Genomic DNA, 22275 nt, shown 5'->3' on the forward strand with positions numbered 1-22275 from the left:
ATATGATTGGTTTTCATATGTTCTTGGATGATTGCTTAATTATTTTCCAGAAGCTGCTACTCAATGGCTATGATTGATAGAGAATCCACATAAAATCAATTAACCAATTATTCAAGCTGCATTAATTAATGAGACACAACATTTTTAATTCTTGCTAAGTATGAGTAATATTAATATTACATATAATAAATAAGATATTAAAAATGATGCACCCTTCTGACGTGGAGTTTTTATTTGGGTAAGAAAAGCAACCATAGCGTACTATACTAAGCGAAAACTAGCAATGGGAGGCAGGCACGTGTCAAGGTTTTCTTTTATTATTTAAATTTGGTGGCTTCTGTGGCTGCTGAAAATTGAATTGATTTTAAATAAATGCTCCTTGTTGCCATAATGAAGATTTGATGCTTTTACTTAATTGTAAATTCCAGATTCCAGTTGTGAATGAACAAAGACCTTTTAATAGCACAGAAAGCCGAATCCCCCGTTGCTGCCTATGTTTTGGCGAAGAACAAAGACATCAATTTAAATATAAAGTAAATTCTCGCAAGTATGTACGTATATACGAGTAATAGTAAATTGTATATACCACAATGAACCAAATCCATTGTGACAGCAATTTATTTGTGTAGGTGCTAAGGACCAGGAGGCTTAAGCTTTTATTTGCTGTCGTTTAACGTTTAATTCAGTTTAATACAAGGCAAGTGAAACTGCATTACATGCACTTAGCTTAACGGTTAGCTAATTGAAAATTTGTGCTGTTTACTTTATGATTTTGTTTGATAGGTAAATAAAGCTTGTATTTATTTATTCATTAAACTGAAATAGATTCTCTGACGACTAGGTTTAAGTTGACAATCACTTTAAGGCTTTTTCGATTGTTGCGCAAATGTATGTGCCTTTTTGGCTTTTTAAGCTTGCAAGTAACTGTTTCAAAAGGCAGATGAAGTCGCATCTGCTGGGCATTATTTGACAGAAATATTAAAAGCAAATTATCTGTTAAATGTTTAAAATGCTTTTACATGCGAACATGATTTAAAGACTTAGTAAAAGGACATCTGTTTAAAGACGTTAGAGTGTATTAGTTCTATATTTAGGGAGCATAAATAAACCTGTTAGCCTGTGTCAATAGCAACAGCTTATTTCCTATGCAAAAAGTCCGAATTTTGTCACATTGTTGATTTATGGACAAGAACGAGGAAAGCTTTGTCGCTTATCAGGCAAACATCTGTCCGAAGCACACGCAGACATATATTCATATTTATAGACTACGAGCTAGCAGAGAGCTATTCTTTGTTGTTGTAGCTTTTGCTTTTTTATGATAAATCAATGCAATTTATCAGTGAGACAAATGCCACTTAAAATCTGTCAATGTTTTTGGTCTGCACTAAAGCCGGGTGTTTTATCTCAATGCAAACAGACGCACCGCAATCATCACGGCGGCAACACTGGCCAGCTATCTATCAAAATCTTATCTGTCAGTGCGTCGGAAGCTTAATGCGCCATAATAAATGCATTTAAGTAAGTTGCCAGCAAATGTTTTGGACTCAATGGTGAACCACGTGGCTGCCACATTCGAAAAATATTTGCTAATAAATAAAAGAAGCGCCCTGCCACCCACCCACGTAGCCAGGTTTGTCGTTCACCTCAGCAGCTATGAGGCTGTGTGCATGTGTAATATTTCATATACCAAACATTCTTTGTAGTAACAAAGCACTCACACACACAAATGAAATATTTGGATTGGGGTACAACCTAAAGCTTTCTCAGCACATTTTTCACCGTTGGAATAATGTTTGGCTTAGCTGTAATTGAATCTGCTGAGATATTGCGCACACTTATCGTTGTCTAATTGAAATATTCAAAACTCCAACAAAATTAGATGCAAAAGATATGGCATACACGTAAATCTCTAAATGGCAAGCACAAATGAAAAGTAATAATAAAACAAATGTATTTTCTAAAAGGGAAATAATGTCAGTTCAAGTTTAGACAGCATATCCTAAAATAATACAAATGGATCAATATTAAATTGTGGTGGCTATTTTTAAAGGTAGATAAAAAAGTAAAATGAGGAAATTTAATTTCATTTATTGAATTTCTTAAGGCATGGCCTGGAAAATAAGGCCGTAAATGTTTTTAATTAATTTTAATGTGATATTTAACATATTGAGAGTAACGTTTGGTGGTTCTTATTTTAATTCTCTTCGAAATTATTCATACTACTTTCTTCTTCTTTACTCATTTAACTTTAATATTCATTTAAAAATATTCACTTTAACCCACATTTGAAGCCACAAGCACTCTGCGCGCCTTAACGCAAATGCCAAACATGAATGGCATGAAACCAACTACAGACTTGCAATAAACAATCAAGTTTAAATCCTCTTTGAAGTCATTGAAATACAACATGCGTATTAAATTGTTCGCTTGTGTGTACGCTGGATTATGGAATCACTCTGCAGTAGTTTACGCTTTTTTCCATCACACAAATCGTTTTGTCTTTTTGCACTTAATGTGAACAAAAAGTATTTCAGAAATGTGGCTCGCGCTGGCACAACAACAAATGCACGACTTAGCAACAACAAGGCAGGAACAGAACGCGAACAGCAACAGTGCGATTGTATTGCTCACTACAGATAAGGATTGCGTGATGAGCACTTGGCTGGCATTTCCTGCCGCAGCCCGCAAGTATGCTTTCAAAATTATGTTTCCCAGTGCGGAAATCGGCAGTCAAAGTCATTTTCAGCCATTTTAATAAAATAAAATAAAGTACATGTACTATAATAACGCGGAATTTAAAAATCCCAAAAACAACAGAGAGTCGCAAAACAATTTGACGAGGACGCACTCATAAAGCTAAACAGAGATATGCAATATAAGTGGGGAAAATTGCTACGGCTGCGATTGTGAACATAATTGGACAATTTTGATGGGTGTACACAGAATTTAAGATTTGAAATTGAAAAGCTTACTTGTTCTACAGTTATTTTTATTCCATACCGTATACTAAGGTGGGACTAAGTTAAACAAAACAAACCGTTTACTTTGACTGTGGAAACTGAAAAAATAGTTTGAAATTCATAAAATAAACAGAGAACTCTCCCTAATGTGTTAAAGGTGTTAAAGATTTGTTACCTGTTTTGTTACTCGCAATCAATTTTTATTTTTATTTTAAAGCACATAAAACACAAAATGGGGTCAAGGATAGAAAAGAATCGATTTACTCTGACTAATTTAACAAGTAAACAAAATGGCGGATAAGTAGCGGACATTTTGTAATAATGCACGGTCCATTACATTTTACTATTTATTTCTTGAAAAATAATGTAGCTGTGACTATTTATATTTGAATAACGTGATATTCTTCAAAGCCTTTTAAAAGGGAAGGCGGCGAAATGCTAACCCGTGGAAGGCCGTAAATTAAAAAACTCAGAAGGTAAAAGACAGACCCTCATTATACTTATAACCAGAAAGAGGAAAAATGCAAATTCTGCACCATGTAAAACGAAGTCCTTTTATAGCAAAACTAAACTAAATCTAAATGGTTGAACACATATTAAGTAAGACTTGAGCAATTTCCCAGTCAGTAAATCAAAGATTGAAAGAAAAATACTTGAAGGAAGTTTCAATTTGAAATGCAAACCGTCTTTAAGACAACATAATAACCAGTTTTGTTTTGAGCTATCTTAATATGTAGATATGTCTACGCATTTTATTGGAGACATGACAGCTCAGCATTTCATCACCCAATGAACTCGTCCAATATCCTGTGTGCAGACTTTATGATCAAGGGAACGAATTATTGTTGCACGGCATGTAATTATGCATCGCAATTATATCATCGAGAATGAGTTTGTGAGCAAAGCACCGCCGAATTACTTGAGCAGAATTTTGTTGAATTCATGCGGCACGTTTGGTGCAGCTTTAAGCGCCGCTATCTACCTATCTCGCTATTCAACATGTTAACTGGGCCAAAAACGTAAAGTAAACAAAGCAGCGGCGCTAAGCGAAAACGTAAAATGAGTCTTGCGAGTATATGAAATAAATTTGAATGGCCACATTTTTCATAAGTGACAGCTTTCGGCGCATTTTCACTCATTTAATGAGTTTGAAGTGTGGGGCATCGGAGGGTGGGAAGGAAAGTGAAGTGAAGGGGAAAGGAGAGGAGACCGGAAAACATTATGTAAGCTGTCATGTAATTTAATACGAGACGAGTCGCTGACGCCGCCATCGTCGCCTGCCACTTCTGACACCCAACCAATTAACTTGGGGCCATCGTGTAGAAATGGACCGAAGGAAGGACAGGACCCAGCAAAGAGGGGCGTAAGTGAGAGACAAATTACAAAATGAAAATGATATATGTGCTCCTGATGTGTTCGTGTGTATTTATTTGTTGGGTGGATACAAATGTGCGTGTGTTTGTGTGTGCGTGTGTGTGTGTGGCGCTCGTCTGTCTGACACTCAGCACGCCTCTGACTAACAAATTTATGTGGCGAACTGCCAGCAGTTCCGCCCCAACTGCTGAATTCTTAATAGTATTGGAGCGGCCGGACTCATCAAAGAAATGTCAACAAACTACAAAAAATTAAGAGCAAAACAAATGGCACAAAATAAAATAAAAAAGCAGCTGTTGGCGCTATCAGCATTAAATTATGCAAATTGCCCAACAATTTAGTTGTAGCTCTGGCTATTCGCTAATAAAAATGCTGGCGCAAAAAATGAAATTTAAACAACACGAGTACACACACTTTGGCTAGTAAAAAGCCCAAAGAAAACGGTGATTTACAAAAAAGGAATACTTATCTTACTTTAAAGATCTGCGCGTGTTTTTACGAAAACAAAAAGGACAATCTCCTATGTAAAAACCATTACTCAAGTTCATAAATCACGACCAGCACTCTTCATTTGCATGCACACAGTCAATGGAGAGCGCAGGGTGTAACATAAGACGACCCGGATTTACTTTGAGCTTAAAAACCCCAACGAAACCGCGACCACTTTTACCGAGCAATTAGCCCGAGAGCGCGACAAGGGCAATAAAACCGCGAATGGTGCACAATTCAATGACAAAATAAAATGCATGCATGCGCACAATTACACATATACACACACATAATACATTCAAATATAAATATGTGTAAGTGCTACTGAAAGCTTTAATTAAAATGCAGCGAAGATGAAAGAGAACGGCGCCGATAACAATGACAACAACAATGCCATTGGCAGCCGAAAGAAGTGCTGAGTTTCATGCTGGAGCATCTCCATAGCGTAATTCCATATGTCTTCATTATATATACATATACATATATATAAGTATGTGGGTACTTTGCATATGGCAGACATAGTACTTCACATACACACACACAAGCGCTCGCATACCTCATGAGTTTGTGCGTGTAATATTCAAGAGCATTGTATTATTGCTTTACTTTCGCGTTTTTATACCCTGTACCCGTAGGGGTAAAAAAGAAATATTAGGTTTGTGCAAAGTATGTAACAGGCAGAAGGAAGCATCTCCGAACCCATAAAGTATGTATATTTTTAATCAGCATGACCAGACGAATCGATCAGACGATGTCTCAGAAACTATAAAAGCTAAAATAATCAAAGTTGGTATCCAGATTCTCCTAGGTCCGAGTAAGGACGAGTTTATTTTATTATTTGGAATTTTCCCCCCTTCCCCCGCCTCAGAATTTTTTCAACACCGTCCACATAACCATACATTAACCAAACTTTGCACACATAATCTACATATATACAATTCTATAGTTTTGTTTTAAATTTCATCCGACTCAGTTAATTCTAAGAAAACTTACTAGCAAAATAATTGTACTTCGGTACTACGCCCACAAACTGCAGCATCAGTCCGCAGTCCGCTCTTCTTCTTCTTTTTCTTTTTGCTTCTGGAAATTCGTCTGGGTACAGGGTATTACACTGTCGGGCTCGCTCGACTGTAGCGTTCTCTCTTGTTTTATATACGAGTATATGCATATCGGCATAATACCTCAGTTTTCCTTTTGTACACATATAGAGATATATTTATACGTACACACATTGTTCTCTTTTGCTTTTCAACTAATGCCTACTTAAAGACAATTATTAGCAAGCATTTGACCTGAAGATAACTTCATCAATTTAATTAGTAAATAGGTAATGTGGCACGGGAACTGCAATTAGCTAGGCATGTAACATGATACTAAAGCTTTATTAGCTGTGTGCTCGTTAACCACAATTATTTCTGTGGAAGTTTTATGAATAACAAGAAACGGAAGCCGTATTCCATGTCTTATATTTCAGAAGAGTCCTAAACAACTATGAATTTATATTCACCATGAGATTTTAGATATTTTTAGATATTTTTTTATGTTGGCATGTAAGCCGCTCTCCTCCTTTGTATAATTTCAGGGCAAAGCGAAAGGAGAATTTAAGCAGCACTTTAAGCCACATTCCATATTTGAGTCTTCAAGGCTTTAGCCAAAAACATCGTCGCTACGAAGCTGTAACTGAATATTGTGTATACCATTGAAATATTTAAATCAAGTCTGATATGAATCACTTTGGTTTTTTAAGCTAACGCACCTTTAAACATATTTGTTATCATTAAATAAATTTGGATGAGTTATATACCATGAACCAAAGACAACTATTGTTACAATTTATTTTATATAAATACTATATCACCAGAGATTAAAATAATTTTCAACATATAAAGTTAAACACTTTCAAAGGCAATTGAAGTTTAGGAAATTAAAATGTTATTTTAAATTAAAAATCTAAATTAATCAAAACTTTAAATGAACAACTATATTTTATAATTTTATATTCTATAATTTTAAAATTATTTTATAACAGATGATTTTAAATGGCTAGGTATTTATGTAAGGTAGCTTTATACCAGTTACATATGTATGTATGTATATATGTTTTAGCCGGAATGCAACAAAAACTTCTCTCAAAGTCTGAAAATTGTGCAGCTTGCACAAGTTCCCTCAGCTGCACAAACACTTGCACATTCTAGCACCCACGCCCTGCATTTACACTTAAATTCAGAGCGACATGAAACGATAAATTAATTTCAGCTAAGGGCCGCACATCACTTTTCACTTCCCGCTCTCCTATATATTAATGGCAAAAGTAAAAGCCGCTGCCATTTCATTAATTCCGCGTGTACGGGTGCTTATCAAAACTGTCTTGCCAGTTTAGAGCAAAGAGCAGAATGAAAATGTCTAGCCTGGCCCTTTTAATTAATGAGATTACAAACAATATTTTGCCAGAGCAAGCGAAGGTCACCCGCTCATAAAAAAAGAACAGCAGAGTGGAATTTTTTGCAATCCTCATTTCACAAATTACACAACAAAACAAAGAAAACACCATTAAAAAAATTCTCTTTCGGCAATTTAGTTACAACGTTTTTGCGGTTAATAAAGCTAATTGCAGTTTGCCAAAAGACTTGCATACTTATGGGAGCTCGAATTTAAAATGGCGCCTGGCAAAAGAGCAAACAATTGCCAAATGCAGTCCAACTTCTCCATAACTAATTAGAATACAAATTCCTATGCATGAAAATCTTTGTTAAGTGAATGTCGCTTATCGAAGCACACAACAACTTTTTCAAATATCCTTCCATTTTTCGTTGAAAGAAAAACTACATGAGCACCAAATTCATTTACCAACATCATACATTTACTACTTAAGTATTTAAAAAACGTAAAAATTTACATTATACTATTTTAATATTTGGAACTTAGTTTAATTTAAATTTCTAAATATTAAAAACGTTTTCAACTACATAAAGATATATTCTAGAATTTAATGATAGTTTTTTTTTTTTATTTGTTCATAGCCTACCTCCATGTCCATCCATTTTAAAAAATATCTATATATCGATGAAAACCAGTCTAAAACCCTAACAAATAAGTCACAAAATTCGCACGCCTTGTATAGATTAACAATTTATCGCATTCCCACCGCAGTTGAAAGCTATTTAACTCAAAGTCGCTAGCATTTTCTACCTGGCATTTGCGGCAACTTTTTAAATAGACTTTGGGAGAAAGTTTTTACCTTAAATGACAATAGAATGGAGTCAAACAATTTTGGCAGACAAAAGCCACTTGAATAGTTCGGCATTATTTATTTGGTATTTTGTGGTGATTGGCTTTTGCTGGCTTCCACTTAACAGCTCTGTCAGTTCCAGTATAGGGGGGTTGCACACAAGACCAAAAATAATTTCACCCGATTGTGGCTCAGAGCACTTAAGGATTGTGTGCTGTGTGCCAAGCGTCAACTCGTTAATATTACGCATGCGACATGAGTGCCTGAGTAGGTGTGCGTTTGTACGCGTGTTCGCTTCAAGTGAAAACAAAGCCCCAGAAAACTACATAAACAATACGACGTGCTCAATTGAAACACACATAAAATGCAACGCTATAAATGAGAACCCCAAAAAGTTCACGCAATTTGTTTGCCTGTTCGCCACTTTCGATAACATCCTACATCCCACAAAGTCCCATTGTTTCAAATCATTGCGTGGCTTATTTATATGTGTAGCATTTCATTTGTTTATGTTTATGCAAAAGTTTTCCATCTTTACCATACAATTCGCGATTGCCGAGTGATGCGTAGTTGCTAGTGTAGGATTATGCTGGGCCATAGGCAAGTGGATTAAATTTGTAGCGCAGCACGGCTTACCATCAGTATGTATTAGCTAAGTGCGACCTCATCGCATAAATCTCGTGCAGTTAGCCTGGATTTTCTTGTTAATTTTCTACATAATTGGCCGCAATTTTGTGGTACGTCTACTCAACTGCCAGCTTACTTGTACATCACCCAAACGTCACACGTAACGAAACCGCATTATAGAAATTTATGGCTCATAGAAATAAAATGGATGTCATTCATATGTATTAGCAATACAGTTAGTTGGCAGCTTGTTGGCCAGCTTTCGCATGTTAAGACATTCAGTCATAAAGTATACTTGTCAATTGAGGCTGTAACGCGCTATAAAGATTCAAAGGTTGAATGCTACCATTGCTGTATAAATGCAAATACCATTTGCACCTTTAATATATTTAACGGACATGTTGAACCATTCACGTTCGGAGTCATTTTTAGACACAAACGTATAGTAGAAAACATCAAAGTTTCCAGCATTATTTTTGCATTACCCGTATTTAGTTAAGCATTAAATTCAATTTCAAAAACTCTTGCTTTCAGTCCACATTTCGAAAGTAATATTCACAAAAATGCTGTGGGAAATGGGAAAAGAAACCGTGATAATGAGCTGTCAATCATTAATAAATTGAAAATTAAGAATTATTTTTTAGACCAGTTATTTATACCGAGTTTTGACCAACTTTTTCACATTTAAATGTCATATTATCATTTATAGTCCCACCACAATTCATTCGCAAGGCATTTATATGCACGTCGAAACATAGCCTCTAATTGCCGGACTTTGCAATGCAATTACCAATGGTTTTCCAATATTTTTAAAGATTAAGGCCATATACATTTCAATTCTTACATTTCGTTTAGTTTTTTATACATACGACTGCTTCGATAATACAATTTCCGTTTCAAAACATTTCCATTGCAGCTCATACATTTTTTATGTTGAATTGAAACAAAACAAGAGAGAACGCTACAGTCGAGCAAGCCCGACAGTGTAATACCCTGTACCCAGGTAAACTTCCGTCACTGAGTTATATGCGCCCATAGCAGCAGCAAAAAGAGGAAGAAGAAGAGCAAACTTGTTGCTGCAGTTTGGGGGGGTTGTACTGGCGAGAATTTGTTTTGCTAATAACTTTATTTAGAATTGACCGAATTGAATAAAATTTTAAACAACAGTAGACAATTATATATTAATTATGTGTGCAAAGTTTGGTTTAGGTAGCATTTGAAATGTGGACGTTATTGACGAAATTCTGTAGCGGGGGAAGGGGGGGAAAATTCCAAAAAATAAAATAAACTCGTCCTTACTCGGACCTAGGAGAATCTGGATGCCAACTTTGGTTATTCTAGCTTTTATAGTTTCTGAGATCCTCGCGTTCATCTAGACGGACGGACAGACGGACAGACGGACGGACAGACGGACGGACATGTCTAGATCGATTTCTCTCGTCATGCTGATCAAGAATATATATACTTTATGGGGTCGGAGATGCTTCCTTCTGTATGTTACATACTTTGCACAAACCTAATATACCCTTTTTACCCTACGGGTACAGGGTATAAAAAAAAAAACGCGCTGTATCAACTGAAAGTGACTCTTCTGGGGAATGATTCGACAGCTTTGCATCTGACTTGTTGTTGTATGTTTTATACAGTAAGTACGTTCTGTCATGCTGTCCTGCATCAACTGCTCTAGAATCTTTAATTCGCATTTAGTAAAAGCCAAGCAAGCAATAGTGGCAAAAACCAACCTACAAAACACACCCTTTCCATGCTGCGTGTCGTTGCAATTTATGAGTTGTAGCTCTAAGCCGCAATGGGCACCCGACTGCCAACAACCGACCACCAACCACCAACCACCAACCACCGACCACCATCAACCGACAACCCTCAGGCACTTGCCAGTAAGCCGGCTAATGAAAAAATGCAGCCACAACGAAACACTTTAAAATTCATGAAGAAATAGATACTTGGCGCGGCACACTGAACCACAAATCGAAAAATGGTGACTGTTCTAAAGTGTATCCAACTGAAATGTCATCAATTTACTCAGCTGGAACAACATTATTTTCCTCTTGCCAGCATGGTTTTGTGTATATTCTTTTCTTTTTAAGGTATTGCAAACATTAAAATAAATACAAAAGTTCAATGAACATTTTAAAGAAATGATTTCTTTCCGGTTTTTTCCGCCGGAATGTGAGGCACAACATTTTTTCGTTATACAAGAATGTCATCAATTAAATGTTATATTAATTAAAACCCATTACAAAGATATACCAAAATATAGTTTTATACAACAAATAATTTATGGGAGAGTGACTGGCTACTTCGACATAAGATTAATTTTAAAAAACATTATTTTCAGGTCTTGTTAAAACTTAAGACTATTCTTATTCGGTTTTCTTCATAAATATAGACGTAAAAAAATTTAATGTTGAATTTGTTTGGAAATTATTTTAATGAAAAATAATTTAATAATATTTATAAACCTGATGTAGAGAAATTCGTAAAACTGTATGACAATCTAGCTAAAGACTCTGTATAACATTAAACATAAATTTGCTATGACACGGAATGCAAGCAATTAAAGCTTAATAGCTCCTGTCAAAGAAATACCCCAATGTAATGAAAAGTATAAGAATAAAATGTACAATAATGATTGGTAAAGAGATAACCGAATAAAGTGTCTAATTTCTGTATAACAAACGCAACGCTTGCTCGCTTAACGAGGTCAAAGATTCCTTCTTTTCTAAATTTATTTTCTAAAGAAAAGAATACGTTGTAGGAATTTCTGGCCGTTCCAAAAACAGAATTGTATATATAAATAGAAACCCAAGCGCTTGCAAAAAAAGGAACAAAAAAGAGGGCAATGGAGCAAATATCCTTGAATATAAAAAGCACAGAAATGTAATTTATGTATTTCGCAATTAAAATTAAAAGTCAATTGGAAATTGTACCAAAATCATACTTTTGTGGCCTAGTGTGCATCGATGCAATTGCAATGCGTGCACTTCTTATATAGTATTGTTGTTGTTGTAGCAGGTTTAACTGCTATTGTTGTTTAAGCATTGCTTGAAGCTGAACGCGTGCCATTTATTAGCCTTTGGCAGAAGGAAAATGTGCACAGTTTAAATGGCATCGGAAAATAGTCGAGGGCGTAACGACAATTTATGGAAACTTTATGGGGTTGCTTAACTACTGTTTCAAGGATGTATACGTCTATATGCAATTTTGCATGTATAGAGGCTTTTCCGAATGTTTTTCCGATGATTAGCTGTCAAATCTAATTATAAAATAGGCGCACTTGTTACTAAAAATACGATGTGAAATTTGCAACAACGACAGCGCACAGAAAACACATAAAATAACGCTTCTTATATAAACAAAGTTTTAAATGTGTTCAGGTGATGAATCGACAGCAGACAGTTAGTGTAAACATTTTTTTTTTTTGCGATACGCCCAATCGCCGCGAGTTTTTCACAGGTAGGTCAGATTTTGTTTCATGTAAGATTACGCGTAAATTTATTGAACTGCTTCTTCTTTTTCCTAAAATAATGGCCAACGGCACAAAACTCACGATAGAACAATTACAGAAATATTTGTCAGGACTATGGAAATTGAGTTGTAAACACTAATATTTTTTCGACTTGAAACAAAAGAGCAAAATGTGTTTGGTAAACTTTTTGTGTGTTGGGCAGAGAAGTGCCTTGGGCCGTACCCAATTCTGCCGAAATACAAATACATACTACCAATTTCATGCTCCTTGTGTAAAGGGCACAAATCGCAAATTTATAGAGGCAACGTGCTGGATGCGAAGCAACCCCAAAATAAAAAAGTAACAGAAAACGCCAAATAGATTGCGTTGTAAACGGAACTTAAATAACAGCAGAAAATCGAAAAAAAAAATCCCCAACAAAAACAGTGATATATGCCAGCAAGCCAAAGTGGTATTGTCGATTTTAATGTCATTTCTCACACATGAATCTTATACCACACGCCCGATTTAGTATTGCAATGGGAGTGGGGTGCATATAGAAGAACAATCTTTGTGCATTTAGGAGATGGTTAGGTTGGCTTGTTGCGAATTTCTTTAAATGGCTAGTTTGGGCAAACGGCACAGGGCCAACACATAAAAGGTCAACTGCATTGTATTTAATTAAATGTAACATTAAATCAGGACCAATTTAATCAACTCTGTCATCAATTATAATGGAACCAGCATAGCTGTCAAAGTTACAAATTTACCTGTCGTGTAGTTTATAATTGGATTTCTTTTTGTATTTTCTGATTTACATTTCCAGCACATTACGAGTAAGTGAGACGGATAAACACAATTGCATCAATTTTAAATTAATATTTATTGTGATTTCGTACACTTCAATATTTGCATACTGAGTAGCATCTACATACATATGTACTATATATTCATATGCATGTATGTTTATGCAGAGGTGCAGATATTTTTTGCCACAGACAGGATACACGTTAAACAACAAGCTTCTAATTTTGTTTACTCACAGCAGCCACAAGGGCAATTAGCAAAAACACAGGTGAATTCGATTTGCATATAGTACGTTTCGTTTTGCACTGACCGGAAATGGACTTCAAAATTCGCGCCGTATCCGCTGCTCTCAGTTTTCTGAATGGAATAGCGACCCGATGCGGCAACATACGCGTGCGACCTGTTCGCGCGCGCAAAAACGTTTGTCTTTCCGGACGACTCTTGCAAGTTGCCTAGCCATAATATTCATTCACGTACATTTGGTATGATGAGGGTGGGTGGGGGCTTCCGTTGGTTGCGATACTCGACCAAATGCCGGCTTGTACAGGCGCCTGCGCAGGCTATAGCAACATGTTGCCGAAAACGGAAATGGCGCCAATTTCTTAAAGGATGTATGTAATTAGCTAATTAAATTATATATGTATTTAAAAAAAAGGTTAATGTTTTGAAAAATTCGCCATATTTCTTTATTTCGCGCCAAACCGACTATATTTTTTCTTCATTACGCCTACGGATCACGAATGTTTGGAATTTTTTGTTGGTACAGATATGGTCACACTTAAACATGAACGGTCCTGCACTTGTAAATTTTGAATTAATTACATGTAAATTTAAATTTATTTAAAATCAGTCTTTTATTGGTAAATATTATTGATACTATCTGAAATAATACACATTTTTATGAACTTAAACTAAAGAGAATTCTTAAATTTAATTAAGTGGTTTGCAAAAACCAGTGACTGCTGTGAATATTTCCGTCTAAAAGTCGCCGATACATAAATGACGCACATCTCTAGTAAAACAATTGACAGCCCTCTTGATGTTGTGAATGACATCGATAACATCAAATTACTGTGGAATTGTGAGTTTTAGTATTTCTTACACATTTTGTACGTTTTAATATAGGCAAATTCAGTGTGGAAAGACTAACTGTTGCACAAGAAAACCAATACAGCAGATTTGAATGATTGCAAACGTTGCTGCTTTACAAAAAAATGCAGTGAAATTTGGCCATGTTGGCCGCTTGCACATAACCTCAAATCAAAGCAATTTGCAAAACTTTTATACGTGGTCTGTAACTAAATATTCAATTAATATTTTTGTTTAGTTGCATAAATCGGCATAAGCAACAGTAAGCACCATGTCACGCTTCTTTGCCAACGGGTCTGACTCGGAATCCGAGTCCAGCGAGGAGGAGGTACAAGCGCCAAACTTCAATAAGGCCGCCGCCTTCGTAAGTAGACACTGAATCATGTGGATTTGGTAGAATCATAATATAATAATATGTAATTTTACTTGGACAGCAATTCAGTGATGATGAGGAGGAAGTCAAGCGTGTGGTTCGCTCCACCAAGGAGAAACGCTACGAGAACCTGACGAGCATTATTAAAACGATTAGAAACCACAAGAAGATTAAGGACATGTCCAGCATATTGACCAGCTTCGAGGATTTAACGCGTGCTTACCAAAAGGCTCTGCCTGTTATCTCTAAGGAAGAAAACGGAGTCACGCCTCGATTTTACATTCGCAGCCTCGCCGAGCTGGAAGATTTCATTAATGAAGTCTGGGACGATAGGGAAGGCCGCAGAAACCTGTCAAAGAACAACTCAAAATCACTGGGTACGCTGCGCCAAAAAGTGCGCAAGTACATTAAAGATTTTGAAGAGGATTTAAGTCGCTTCCGCGAAGCTCCGGATCAGGAAAGTGACGTCGAGGAAGAGGAAGCTCACGATAGCGATGCTGACCGTGCGGCTGAAGACAGTGATGTGGGCGTACCCAAAATTGCCGAAGCAGTGCCAAAAATTCCGAAAGTAGCGCAAGCTAAGGCCCCCGCTGCTGATGACGACGACTCGGATGACTCCATTGACTGGGACTCGGACACCGAGTCTGAGACAGAGTCATCGGAAGACGAGAATCAGTACCAAAACATGCGCGAGCGTTTCTTGAAGCGCACCACCGAGAAGGAGGACAAAGATGATGATAAGCGTAAGGACAAGCGTAAGGAACAGAAGACAAAGATTCGCAAGCGTGCAGAGGATGACGAAGATGGTGAATGGGAGACGGTGGTTAAGGGCCATGTGGTTGAGAAGCCGAAAATGTTTGAAAAGGATGCTGAAATCGACATTCCTCTCGTACTGGCCAAGTTGGTAGAGATAATGTCGGCGCGCGGCAAGAAACGCACCGATCGCCGCCTGCAAATCGATTTGCTCTTCGAACTTCGTGACATTTCCGAACAGCATCAGCTAGGCACAGCCGTTTCTGTGAAGATTCACTTCAGCATCATCTCTGCTATCTTCGACTACAATCAGAAGATTTCGGAACCCATGAAACTAGAGCACTGGGCACTGCTGCTCGAGGTAATGCAAAGCCTGTTAAAGATACTATTGGTCAACCCAGATATCAATATGAGCGAGAACGTAGCCGAGGAGCACGAAGAGTTTACTCAAGCACCTTTTTATGTGCGTGGTTGCCCACTGGCCGCTGTTGAGCGTTTGGATGATGAATTCACTAAGCTGCTAAAGGAATGCGATCCCCATTCGAACGACTATGTATCGCGTTTAAAGGACGAGGTGAATGTGGTCAAGATCATCGAGCTGGTTCTGCAGTACTTTGAGCGCGTGGGTAACAACAACGAACGCTGTCGCATATACTTGCGTAAGATTGAGCATCTCTACTACAAATTTGATCCCGATGTGCTGAAACGCAAGCGCGGCGAGCTTCCCGCTACCACTAATACCTCTGTGGATGTCATGGATCGATTATGCAAGTTTATCTATGCCAAGGACGATACGGATCGTATACGTACGCGCGCTATTCTGGCACACATTTATCACCATGCCATGCACGACAATTGGTTCCAAGCTCGCGATTTGGTACTTATGTCGCATCTGCAGGACAACATTGATGCTGCAGATCCCTCAACTCGCATTCTCTACAACCGCATGATGGCCAACTTGGGTCTGTGCGCCTTCCGTCAGGAGAACGTAAAGGATGCCCATCACTGCCTGGTCGACCTCATGGTCACAGGCAAGCCTAAAGAGCTGCTCGCCCAAGGTTTGTTACCGCAGCGCCAACACGAGCGATCCGCCGAGCAAGAAAAGATTGAAAAGCAACGCCAAATGCCATTCCATATGCACATCAATCTGGAGCTGCTTGAATGCGTCTACTTGGTGTCGGCCATGCTGTTGGAGATCCCCTATATAGCAGCGCACGAATTTGATGCTCGTCGTCGAATGATCAGCAAGACGTTCTATCAACAACTGCGCTCGTCAGAGCGCCAATCTCTCGTGGGTCCACCGGAATCGATGCGCGAGCATGTGGTTGCGGCCGCAAAAGCCATGCGCTGTGGTAACTGGCAGGCATGTGCCAACTTCATTGTCAACAAGAAGATGAACACTAAGGTGTGGGATCTGTTCTATGAGTCAGATCGCGTGCGTGAGATGCTCGTGAAATTCATAAAGGAGGAGTCCCTGCGAACCTATCTCTTTACTTACTCCAATGTGTACACCTCGATCAGCATTCCATCGCTGGCGCAAATGTACGAGCTGCCCGTGCAAAAAGTGCACTCGATCATTAGCAAAATGATTATTAATGAGGAGCTGATGGCCAGCTTGGACGATCCTTCGGAAACGGTAGTTATGCATCGCTCCGAGCCATCACGTCTGCAGGCTTTGGCCATGCAATTCGTGGATAAGGTTACGAATCTTGTCGATGTCAACGAGAAGATCTTCGATATGAAGCAGGGCAACTTCTTCCAACGTGGCAACATGGGCAACCGGGACCGTGGCTACAACCGCAATCAGAACAATCAGGGTGGCAATTGGGGCGGCCAGCGCCGCGATAATCGCAATCAACGCAATCGCAATCAGCGCGGACACCACAAACAACAACAGCAGCAGCAACAACAACAAGTTCAAACTATCGACGAGGAGTAGACTTCATTGCTGCTTAGGTGGGCTTAATAAAAACAAATTCGCTTATTATATCAAACCTAGCTAGAGATGTTGCAAATGCACTGGTGTCAGAAATGGAGGCGATGGAGAATTGCTTGTGACAACTGTGTCCAGACCCCCGGGTGGGTTCAAAGCCCATCCGGGGGTCGACATCAAATAAATACCTTCGAAGTTCTTTTATCTTGACATCATTGCCGCCTGTGTCGGAGTCCAATTTGCGATTCTGTGAATTTGTTTTAACGCTCATTGTATTTAAAATCGATCTAAATTACGTTTTGTATGAAATTAATTCAAATAAATTAATAAAAACGCAGGAATATGTTTTATTAAGCTGAATGCGATACCTATCGATCCATATTTAAAAGTCACGCCAAATTAAAAATCTATCTGGTAACGCCGTTCGATGAACTACTAGTTCCAATCAGCGCACCATCTCAGATGTTTGAAGCAGACATATTTTCGACTATATTATATAAATAAAATCTATTAAAAGTTAAATTAAAAGTTTAACCCTACGCAATGAATAGTATCGGCGAGGACTGCAATGAGCTAAAGAAACAATACGACGCCTGTTTCAACACGTGGTTCTCTGAGCGTTTTCTTAAGGGTCATACAGACGATTCCGTTTGTGCGCCGATTTTCAAGGTCTATCAGGAGTGTGTAAAGGTATGAAGTTTTGCTTGCTCGTATGAATTAAAACTATATGAACTACAATAACAGCGAGCCATGCGTGAACAGAAGATTGAGCTGCGGGAAATTGAAACGGATTACACTACCGGCGACCATGACAACACCAGTGGTGCGGGAGCGAACAGCTCCAAGCCACAAGGATCCAGCAAGAGCTGACCAACAACACCATCAACCCAGGCATCTGGCTGCTACGGTGCGTGTATGGCAATTGCCAATCCATCATTAACCGAGAAAACTAAAGAAACGACACTTCCGGGTGGTGCTGGATGTCAGTGCCAAGGTCGGCACAAGCGGGGCTCCACAGCATAGTATCGCACCTGACAGTGCCGTTGCAGTTATATCCAAAATAATCAACCCAGAACAGCTTTTACATTCAACCATTTCTAATTTAACAAAATCTATGTATGTATGTAATCTAGCAACTAATTTTCTCTCATTTAAGTTCAAATGCACGATGTACAACAAAAATTTTGATGTGTTTATTATATAATCTTGTAAATATGTATAAAGTAATAAATGCCTACATGATATTGTGCCTGTTAATTTAAAACGACCTGTATCCACTTCGTGAATCCCAGAAATTTATCAACAGGGGGTTTTTTCAAGTCACGGTCCATGCATCATGTGCTTTCCAACTGGAATAACAAATACTGCTGATAAGCCTATAAAAGCATCCGAACCCATTCTGTATAAAAGCGAACATTCTAGCTCTCGGGACATCAGTCGCACAATTATCACGACTACAAAATGCAGTTCCTCAGTACCGTAACACTCTTGCTGTTGGCCGTCATCGCCCAGTTGACGATCGCACAGCCTTTTGGAAGACAATCCCCATTGGGTGGACCCCGCCCACAGACCTTGCCACCGAACAGACCGGAAATGCCAAATTTTGGACCTTCACGATTCTGAAGAGTTAAATATAATAAATACAAACAAATTAAAAATGCTGTTTTTTTTTACTTAGTTAAGTGCCACGAACATACGCTTTAATGGGAACACAAATTAGCATACATATCTGAAGTACTCAATCATATAAAGTTTAGAAACTTAAACTTTTTGCCTTTAGAACCTATAGCTCTTCGGTGGCACAACTAAAAGAACGGATGATGTAAACGTTTCTAGTGTGGTTCTCGAAATGCATATGAAACTTAACAATCTACACAACTGTGGCTTATAATTATGAAGGATGTGTCGAAACGGCAGCTTTTACTTCGCTCCTCCTGAAGTAAATTTTGACAATTTTTCGAGCAGACCTATGTAAGAGGTGTGCTCATGTGCAGTAGCCAAGTCAGACAACTTCTCGGCAAACTCGTTGCTGATGCCCTTCTCCTCAAGCAGGTTCATAAGCAAGTCGTATAGGTACTAGAAAAAAATAATGTTAAATATAATCAATGCCAATAGCAATGAAAACTTACGCCATCAAGCACATCGCCAGCGACAGCATAGACTTTGTCGTGCCACTCGCCTTCGTAAATAGTCAGTTCATCAATAGAGAATACATCGTCTGAAAGTAATGATATTAACAATCTAGTCAATATTATGTTGTCAGAGTGTACGTACTATACTCGCCCTCCTGGGCCTCGCCTTGCAAATAAGAGCAAGTAAACGACAGAGTAGTAGGGCCCCTTATAATATCCACCTCGAATTGTGGTTTGCTACGCATCTCACCCAAATCCGGCTTGTCGGCATTGGGGTTAATCTCGGGCTCCTCTTCGCTGTCGACGGTGTGGTTGACATTGAAATTAATGACCACCCTAAGACAGCATTGAAACGTTAGCAAAAATTACAATAATTTGTTCAGCTTGTTGCACTTACTTTTCCTTATCAGTTTGCTTCGAAAGTTCCACATCGGCACCATCAAGCTTAACGCAAAAGCCATCCAAGGTAGTTGGCACAGTTTTGCCCTTTTGAACTTTGCGCTCCGCAACAATCTCCTCTGTTAGGAATTCCACCAATTCTCGTTCACCTGTTTCAAGCAAACAATAATACATTTCGTCACCATCACCACGTTTTTTAGGTTATGTAACAGACATGCGACATTGCCGGCGTATCTTGTAAGAGGGAACATAATTGAAGACTTACATTTGGTATGCACATTGCAACCACAGGTGCAGTTTATGCTGGGTTTGTGCACATTTAAAACGGAAACATGGTCTCCAGTGCCATTGTTGTTGGCGCAGCCGCCTATGGCCGGTTTCTTTGTGAGATGCCACAGACTGCGAGTAAAATCGCGTTTTCCATTCAAAACGCGTGTTGTCAACGAATTGGAATTGGCGAAGTTTACAAAACGAAGAGTGGCATTCTTTAAGCTATTCATTTTGTTATATAAGATGGCTGCACTTATTAAAATTAAGCGAAATTCTGCAGTGACCGTCTATGGTGCGGGTATGTTGCAAGTTCCACGAGCTACAAGGTACGCCAAGTAATTTTTAGCTGACAGTCGGGCAGTCCCGCACGAAGCGTTGCCACATGGCGTTAAAAGTCATCTGTTCAGAATAGAAATCGAACAAGTTCTAGTTTTGAACGTGTTTTTATTTTGAATCTAATTTGTGGAAAAATGATTGCATCTCCAGTCGTTAAGAGCGATAGTAACTAAAATTGAAACATAGACCTAGATAGAGTACTAACTATGACTATTTGATTTTTTTATAGCAAAGCTGCAAGTAGAAATTGAAGACGAAGATAAAAAGCATCCTACTTGTCCACATGGACCAATGATCCTTTTCTATAGGGAAACACCCAATGATGGCTATTACAGCTGCTCGGCACATCGCGATAGCAAGTTATGCCACTTTCGCATTCCAGCGACTAGTTGGCAAGCACAAAATTTGACGTATACACCAAAGGAGCGGGATTACCCCCTAACAAGGAGTGTTAAAAGTGCAGATCCTACAAATTATCTTAGTGCACTCTCAAAGGAAGAGGCGCACGCACAGTATTTTTTTGACGAGAAAGCTTTACGATTCTTTGTGAATCAATGTCGTGTACTCAAAATAAGGTAAATATTAATGAACTCCTGCTGGAATATTTTGTATTTAATTTATTTTCTTTACACATAGCAAAGTCGTATGCATTGGTGCCCCACGTTTACATTTCTATTTGCGAAAAGAACCCAACATGTGTAGTTTTCTACTTGATTTGGACGAACGATTTGCTGCCCACCTCTCGCCACAGGAGTTCTGCCTATATAACATGTGTAACAATCATTTCTTTTATAGCCGCCAACCTTTTGAACAATTCTTGAAATGTAATGCGTAAGTTGGAACCGGATCTAATAAGACTTGATCAATTACCAATACTTGGCTCTACTGTGATTTCAGCAATGAACGTGTGCTCGTGATGACGGATCCACCATTCGGCTGCCGCACCGAGCTCATCGCAAACACACTGCGCTGCCTGACTATTTTACATAACCGTCTAAATTGCATGCCACATACACCACTGCCCATATTTTGGGTGTATCCGTATTATAATGTTAATCACATAAAGCAGGATATGCCCGAGATGGAAATGTGCGACTATAAAATAAATTACACCAATCACACCCGCTATACAGATGTGGGTGTAGCCAGTCGCACTTATGGCTCGCCAGTGCGTTTGTTTAGTAATGTTCCACAGCAGCTGCTGCAGCTGCCCACGGAGGAGGCCTATAAATATTGCACCAAGTGCAAACGCTACACGGCGGCTGAGAACTTGCACTGTATTCGTTGCGAGACTTGCCCATCACAAAATGGCCAGACATACAGGCACTGCGAACACTGCGGCGTCTGCGTAAAACCAAACTATGTTCATTGCTTTAATTGCCGCAGATGCTCACAGCGAGAGAATCATGACTGCGCTGTGTACCAGTCAATGCAACGTTGTTGGATATGCCGGGAGAAGGGACACATAGAGACCAAATGCGTCACGTGGCTACAAAACAGGCGCAGACTGAAAGTCAAGCCAGATAAAAGGCATCCTCAGCGTTGCTTCATATGCGGACGGGCAGGACAACATAACGAGTTAAAATGCCCAAAGCGGTGTAGATTCTTTAAAGAGATTAAATTTATGAATCAAGAAACTACCATCGCCCTCTAAACATGTTAGCACAACTATTTAGATTTTGAATATTGTAAAGAACGCAACTAAAGAAATATAATCAGGTGATAATATTCTTTGGTGTTTACAATTTTATAGCAGAAATTTATGTTTATTCAAATATAACTAAAATTTTATATTTATTTGTTTTCATTAAGCCTTCTCATTCCCCAAAGGTTAATTATTTTTATTATTTCTTAAAATCAGTCTTATTTAAAAACCTTTTATGGTATTAAACATAGTAGCTGAATGGAACCAGTTGCGCTATAAATATAAATAAATATTTATAGTAAAATGGTCAAATTAAACAAGTAAAATTGTATGCCCGTTAATGTAATCGAAATCCCTAACCCCATGTATGCAATTTGCAAACATAGCCTGAAG

The 22275-nt window shown here is 38.5% G+C and overlaps 4 protein-coding genes across 4 annotated transcripts; 3 read left to right on the forward strand and 1 right to left on the reverse strand.

The window, feature by feature from the left end:
• Nucleotides 1–13972: 13972 nt before the first annotated feature.
• LOC115628854 (eukaryotic translation initiation factor 3 subunit C) lies at nt 13973–17437 on the forward strand. Its single transcript, XM_030525108.1, has 3 exons — nt 13973–14033; nt 14280–14405; nt 14476–17437. The coding sequence occupies exons 2-3, from the start codon at nt 14313–14315 to the stop codon at nt 17104–17106; spliced, it is 2724 nt and encodes a 907-aa protein (XP_030380968.1). The 5' UTR covers nt 13973–14033; nt 14280–14312; the 3' UTR covers nt 17107–17437.
• A 150-nt stretch (nt 17438–17587) lies between these two features.
• On the forward strand, nt 17588–18364 carry LOC115634073 (TP53-regulated inhibitor of apoptosis 1-like). The gene is made up of 2 exons (XM_030531620.1): nt 17588–17790; nt 17845–18364. Exons 1-2 carry the CDS (start codon nt 17644–17646, stop codon nt 17968–17970), a joined length of 273 nt encoding a protein of 90 aa, XP_030387480.1. The 5' UTR covers nt 17588–17643; the 3' UTR covers nt 17971–18364.
• A 387-nt stretch (nt 18365–18751) lies between these two features.
• Nucleotides 18752–20225, reverse strand: LOC115633003 (complement component 1 Q subcomponent-binding protein, mitochondrial). The gene is made up of 5 exons (XM_030530332.1): nt 19897–20225; nt 19630–19780; nt 19375–19568; nt 19230–19318; nt 18752–19176 (listed from the first exon to the last, which is right to left on the reverse strand). Exons 1-5 carry the CDS (start codon nt 20129–20131, stop codon nt 19021–19023), a joined length of 825 nt encoding a protein of 274 aa, XP_030386192.1. The 5' UTR covers nt 20132–20225; the 3' UTR covers nt 18752–19020.
• Nucleotides 20226–20277: 52 nt separating this feature from the next.
• Nucleotides 20278–21965, forward strand: LOC115633901 (rRNA N6-adenosine-methyltransferase ZCCHC4). Its single transcript, XM_030531405.1, has 4 exons — nt 20278–20402; nt 20467–20812; nt 20874–21068; nt 21135–21965. Exons 1-4 carry the CDS (start codon nt 20372–20374, stop codon nt 21889–21891), a joined length of 1329 nt encoding a protein of 442 aa, XP_030387265.1. The 5' UTR covers nt 20278–20371; the 3' UTR covers nt 21892–21965.
• Nucleotides 21966–22275: the final 310 nt, after the last annotated feature.

The sequence above is a fragment of the Scaptodrosophila lebanonensis genome, unplaced genomic scaffold, assembly GCF_003285725.1.
Source record: "Scaptodrosophila lebanonensis strain 11010-0011.00,11010-0021.00 unplaced genomic scaffold, SlebRS2 tig00000001-arrow-pilon, whole genome shotgun sequence".
Lineage (NCBI taxonomy): Eukaryota > Metazoa > Arthropoda > Insecta > Diptera > Drosophilidae > Scaptodrosophila > Scaptodrosophila lebanonensis.

Coding starts and splice junctions, on each gene's coding strand:
- LOC115628854 (XM_030525108.1), top strand. CDS start 14,313: ATGTCACGCTTCTTTGCCAACGGGTCTGACTCGGAATCCGAGTCCAGC. Junction 14,406..14,475: donor TCAATAAGGCCGCCGCCTTC/GTAAGTAGACAC, acceptor TTACTTGGACAG/CAATTCAGTGATGATGAGGA.
- LOC115633003 (XM_030530332.1), bottom strand. CDS start 20,131: ATGAATAGCTTAAAGAATGCCACTCTTCGTTTTGTAAACTTCGCCAAT. Junction 19,319..19,374: donor GGCCCAGGAGGGCGAGTATA/GTACGTACACTC, acceptor CATTACTTTCAG/ACGATGTATTCTCTATTGAT. Junction 19,177..19,229: donor CTGGCGATGTGCTTGATGGC/GTAAGTTTTCAT, acceptor ATTTTTTTCTAG/TACCTATACGACTTGCTTAT.
- LOC115634073 (XM_030531620.1), top strand. CDS start 17,644: ATGAATAGTATCGGCGAGGACTGCAATGAGCTAAAGAAACAATACGAC. Junction 17,791..17,844: donor TCTATCAGGAGTGTGTAAAG/GTATGAAGTTTT, acceptor CTACAATAACAG/CGAGCCATGCGTGAACAGAA.
- LOC115633901 (XM_030531405.1), top strand. CDS start 20,372: ATGATTGCATCTCCAGTCGTTAAGAGCGATA. Junction 20,403..20,466: donor TCCAGTCGTTAAGAGCGATA/GTAACTAAAATT, acceptor ATTTTTTTATAG/CAAAGCTGCAAGTAGAAATT. Junction 20,813..20,873: donor TGTCGTGTACTCAAAATAAG/GTAAATATTAAT, acceptor CTTTACACATAG/CAAAGTCGTATGCATTGGTG.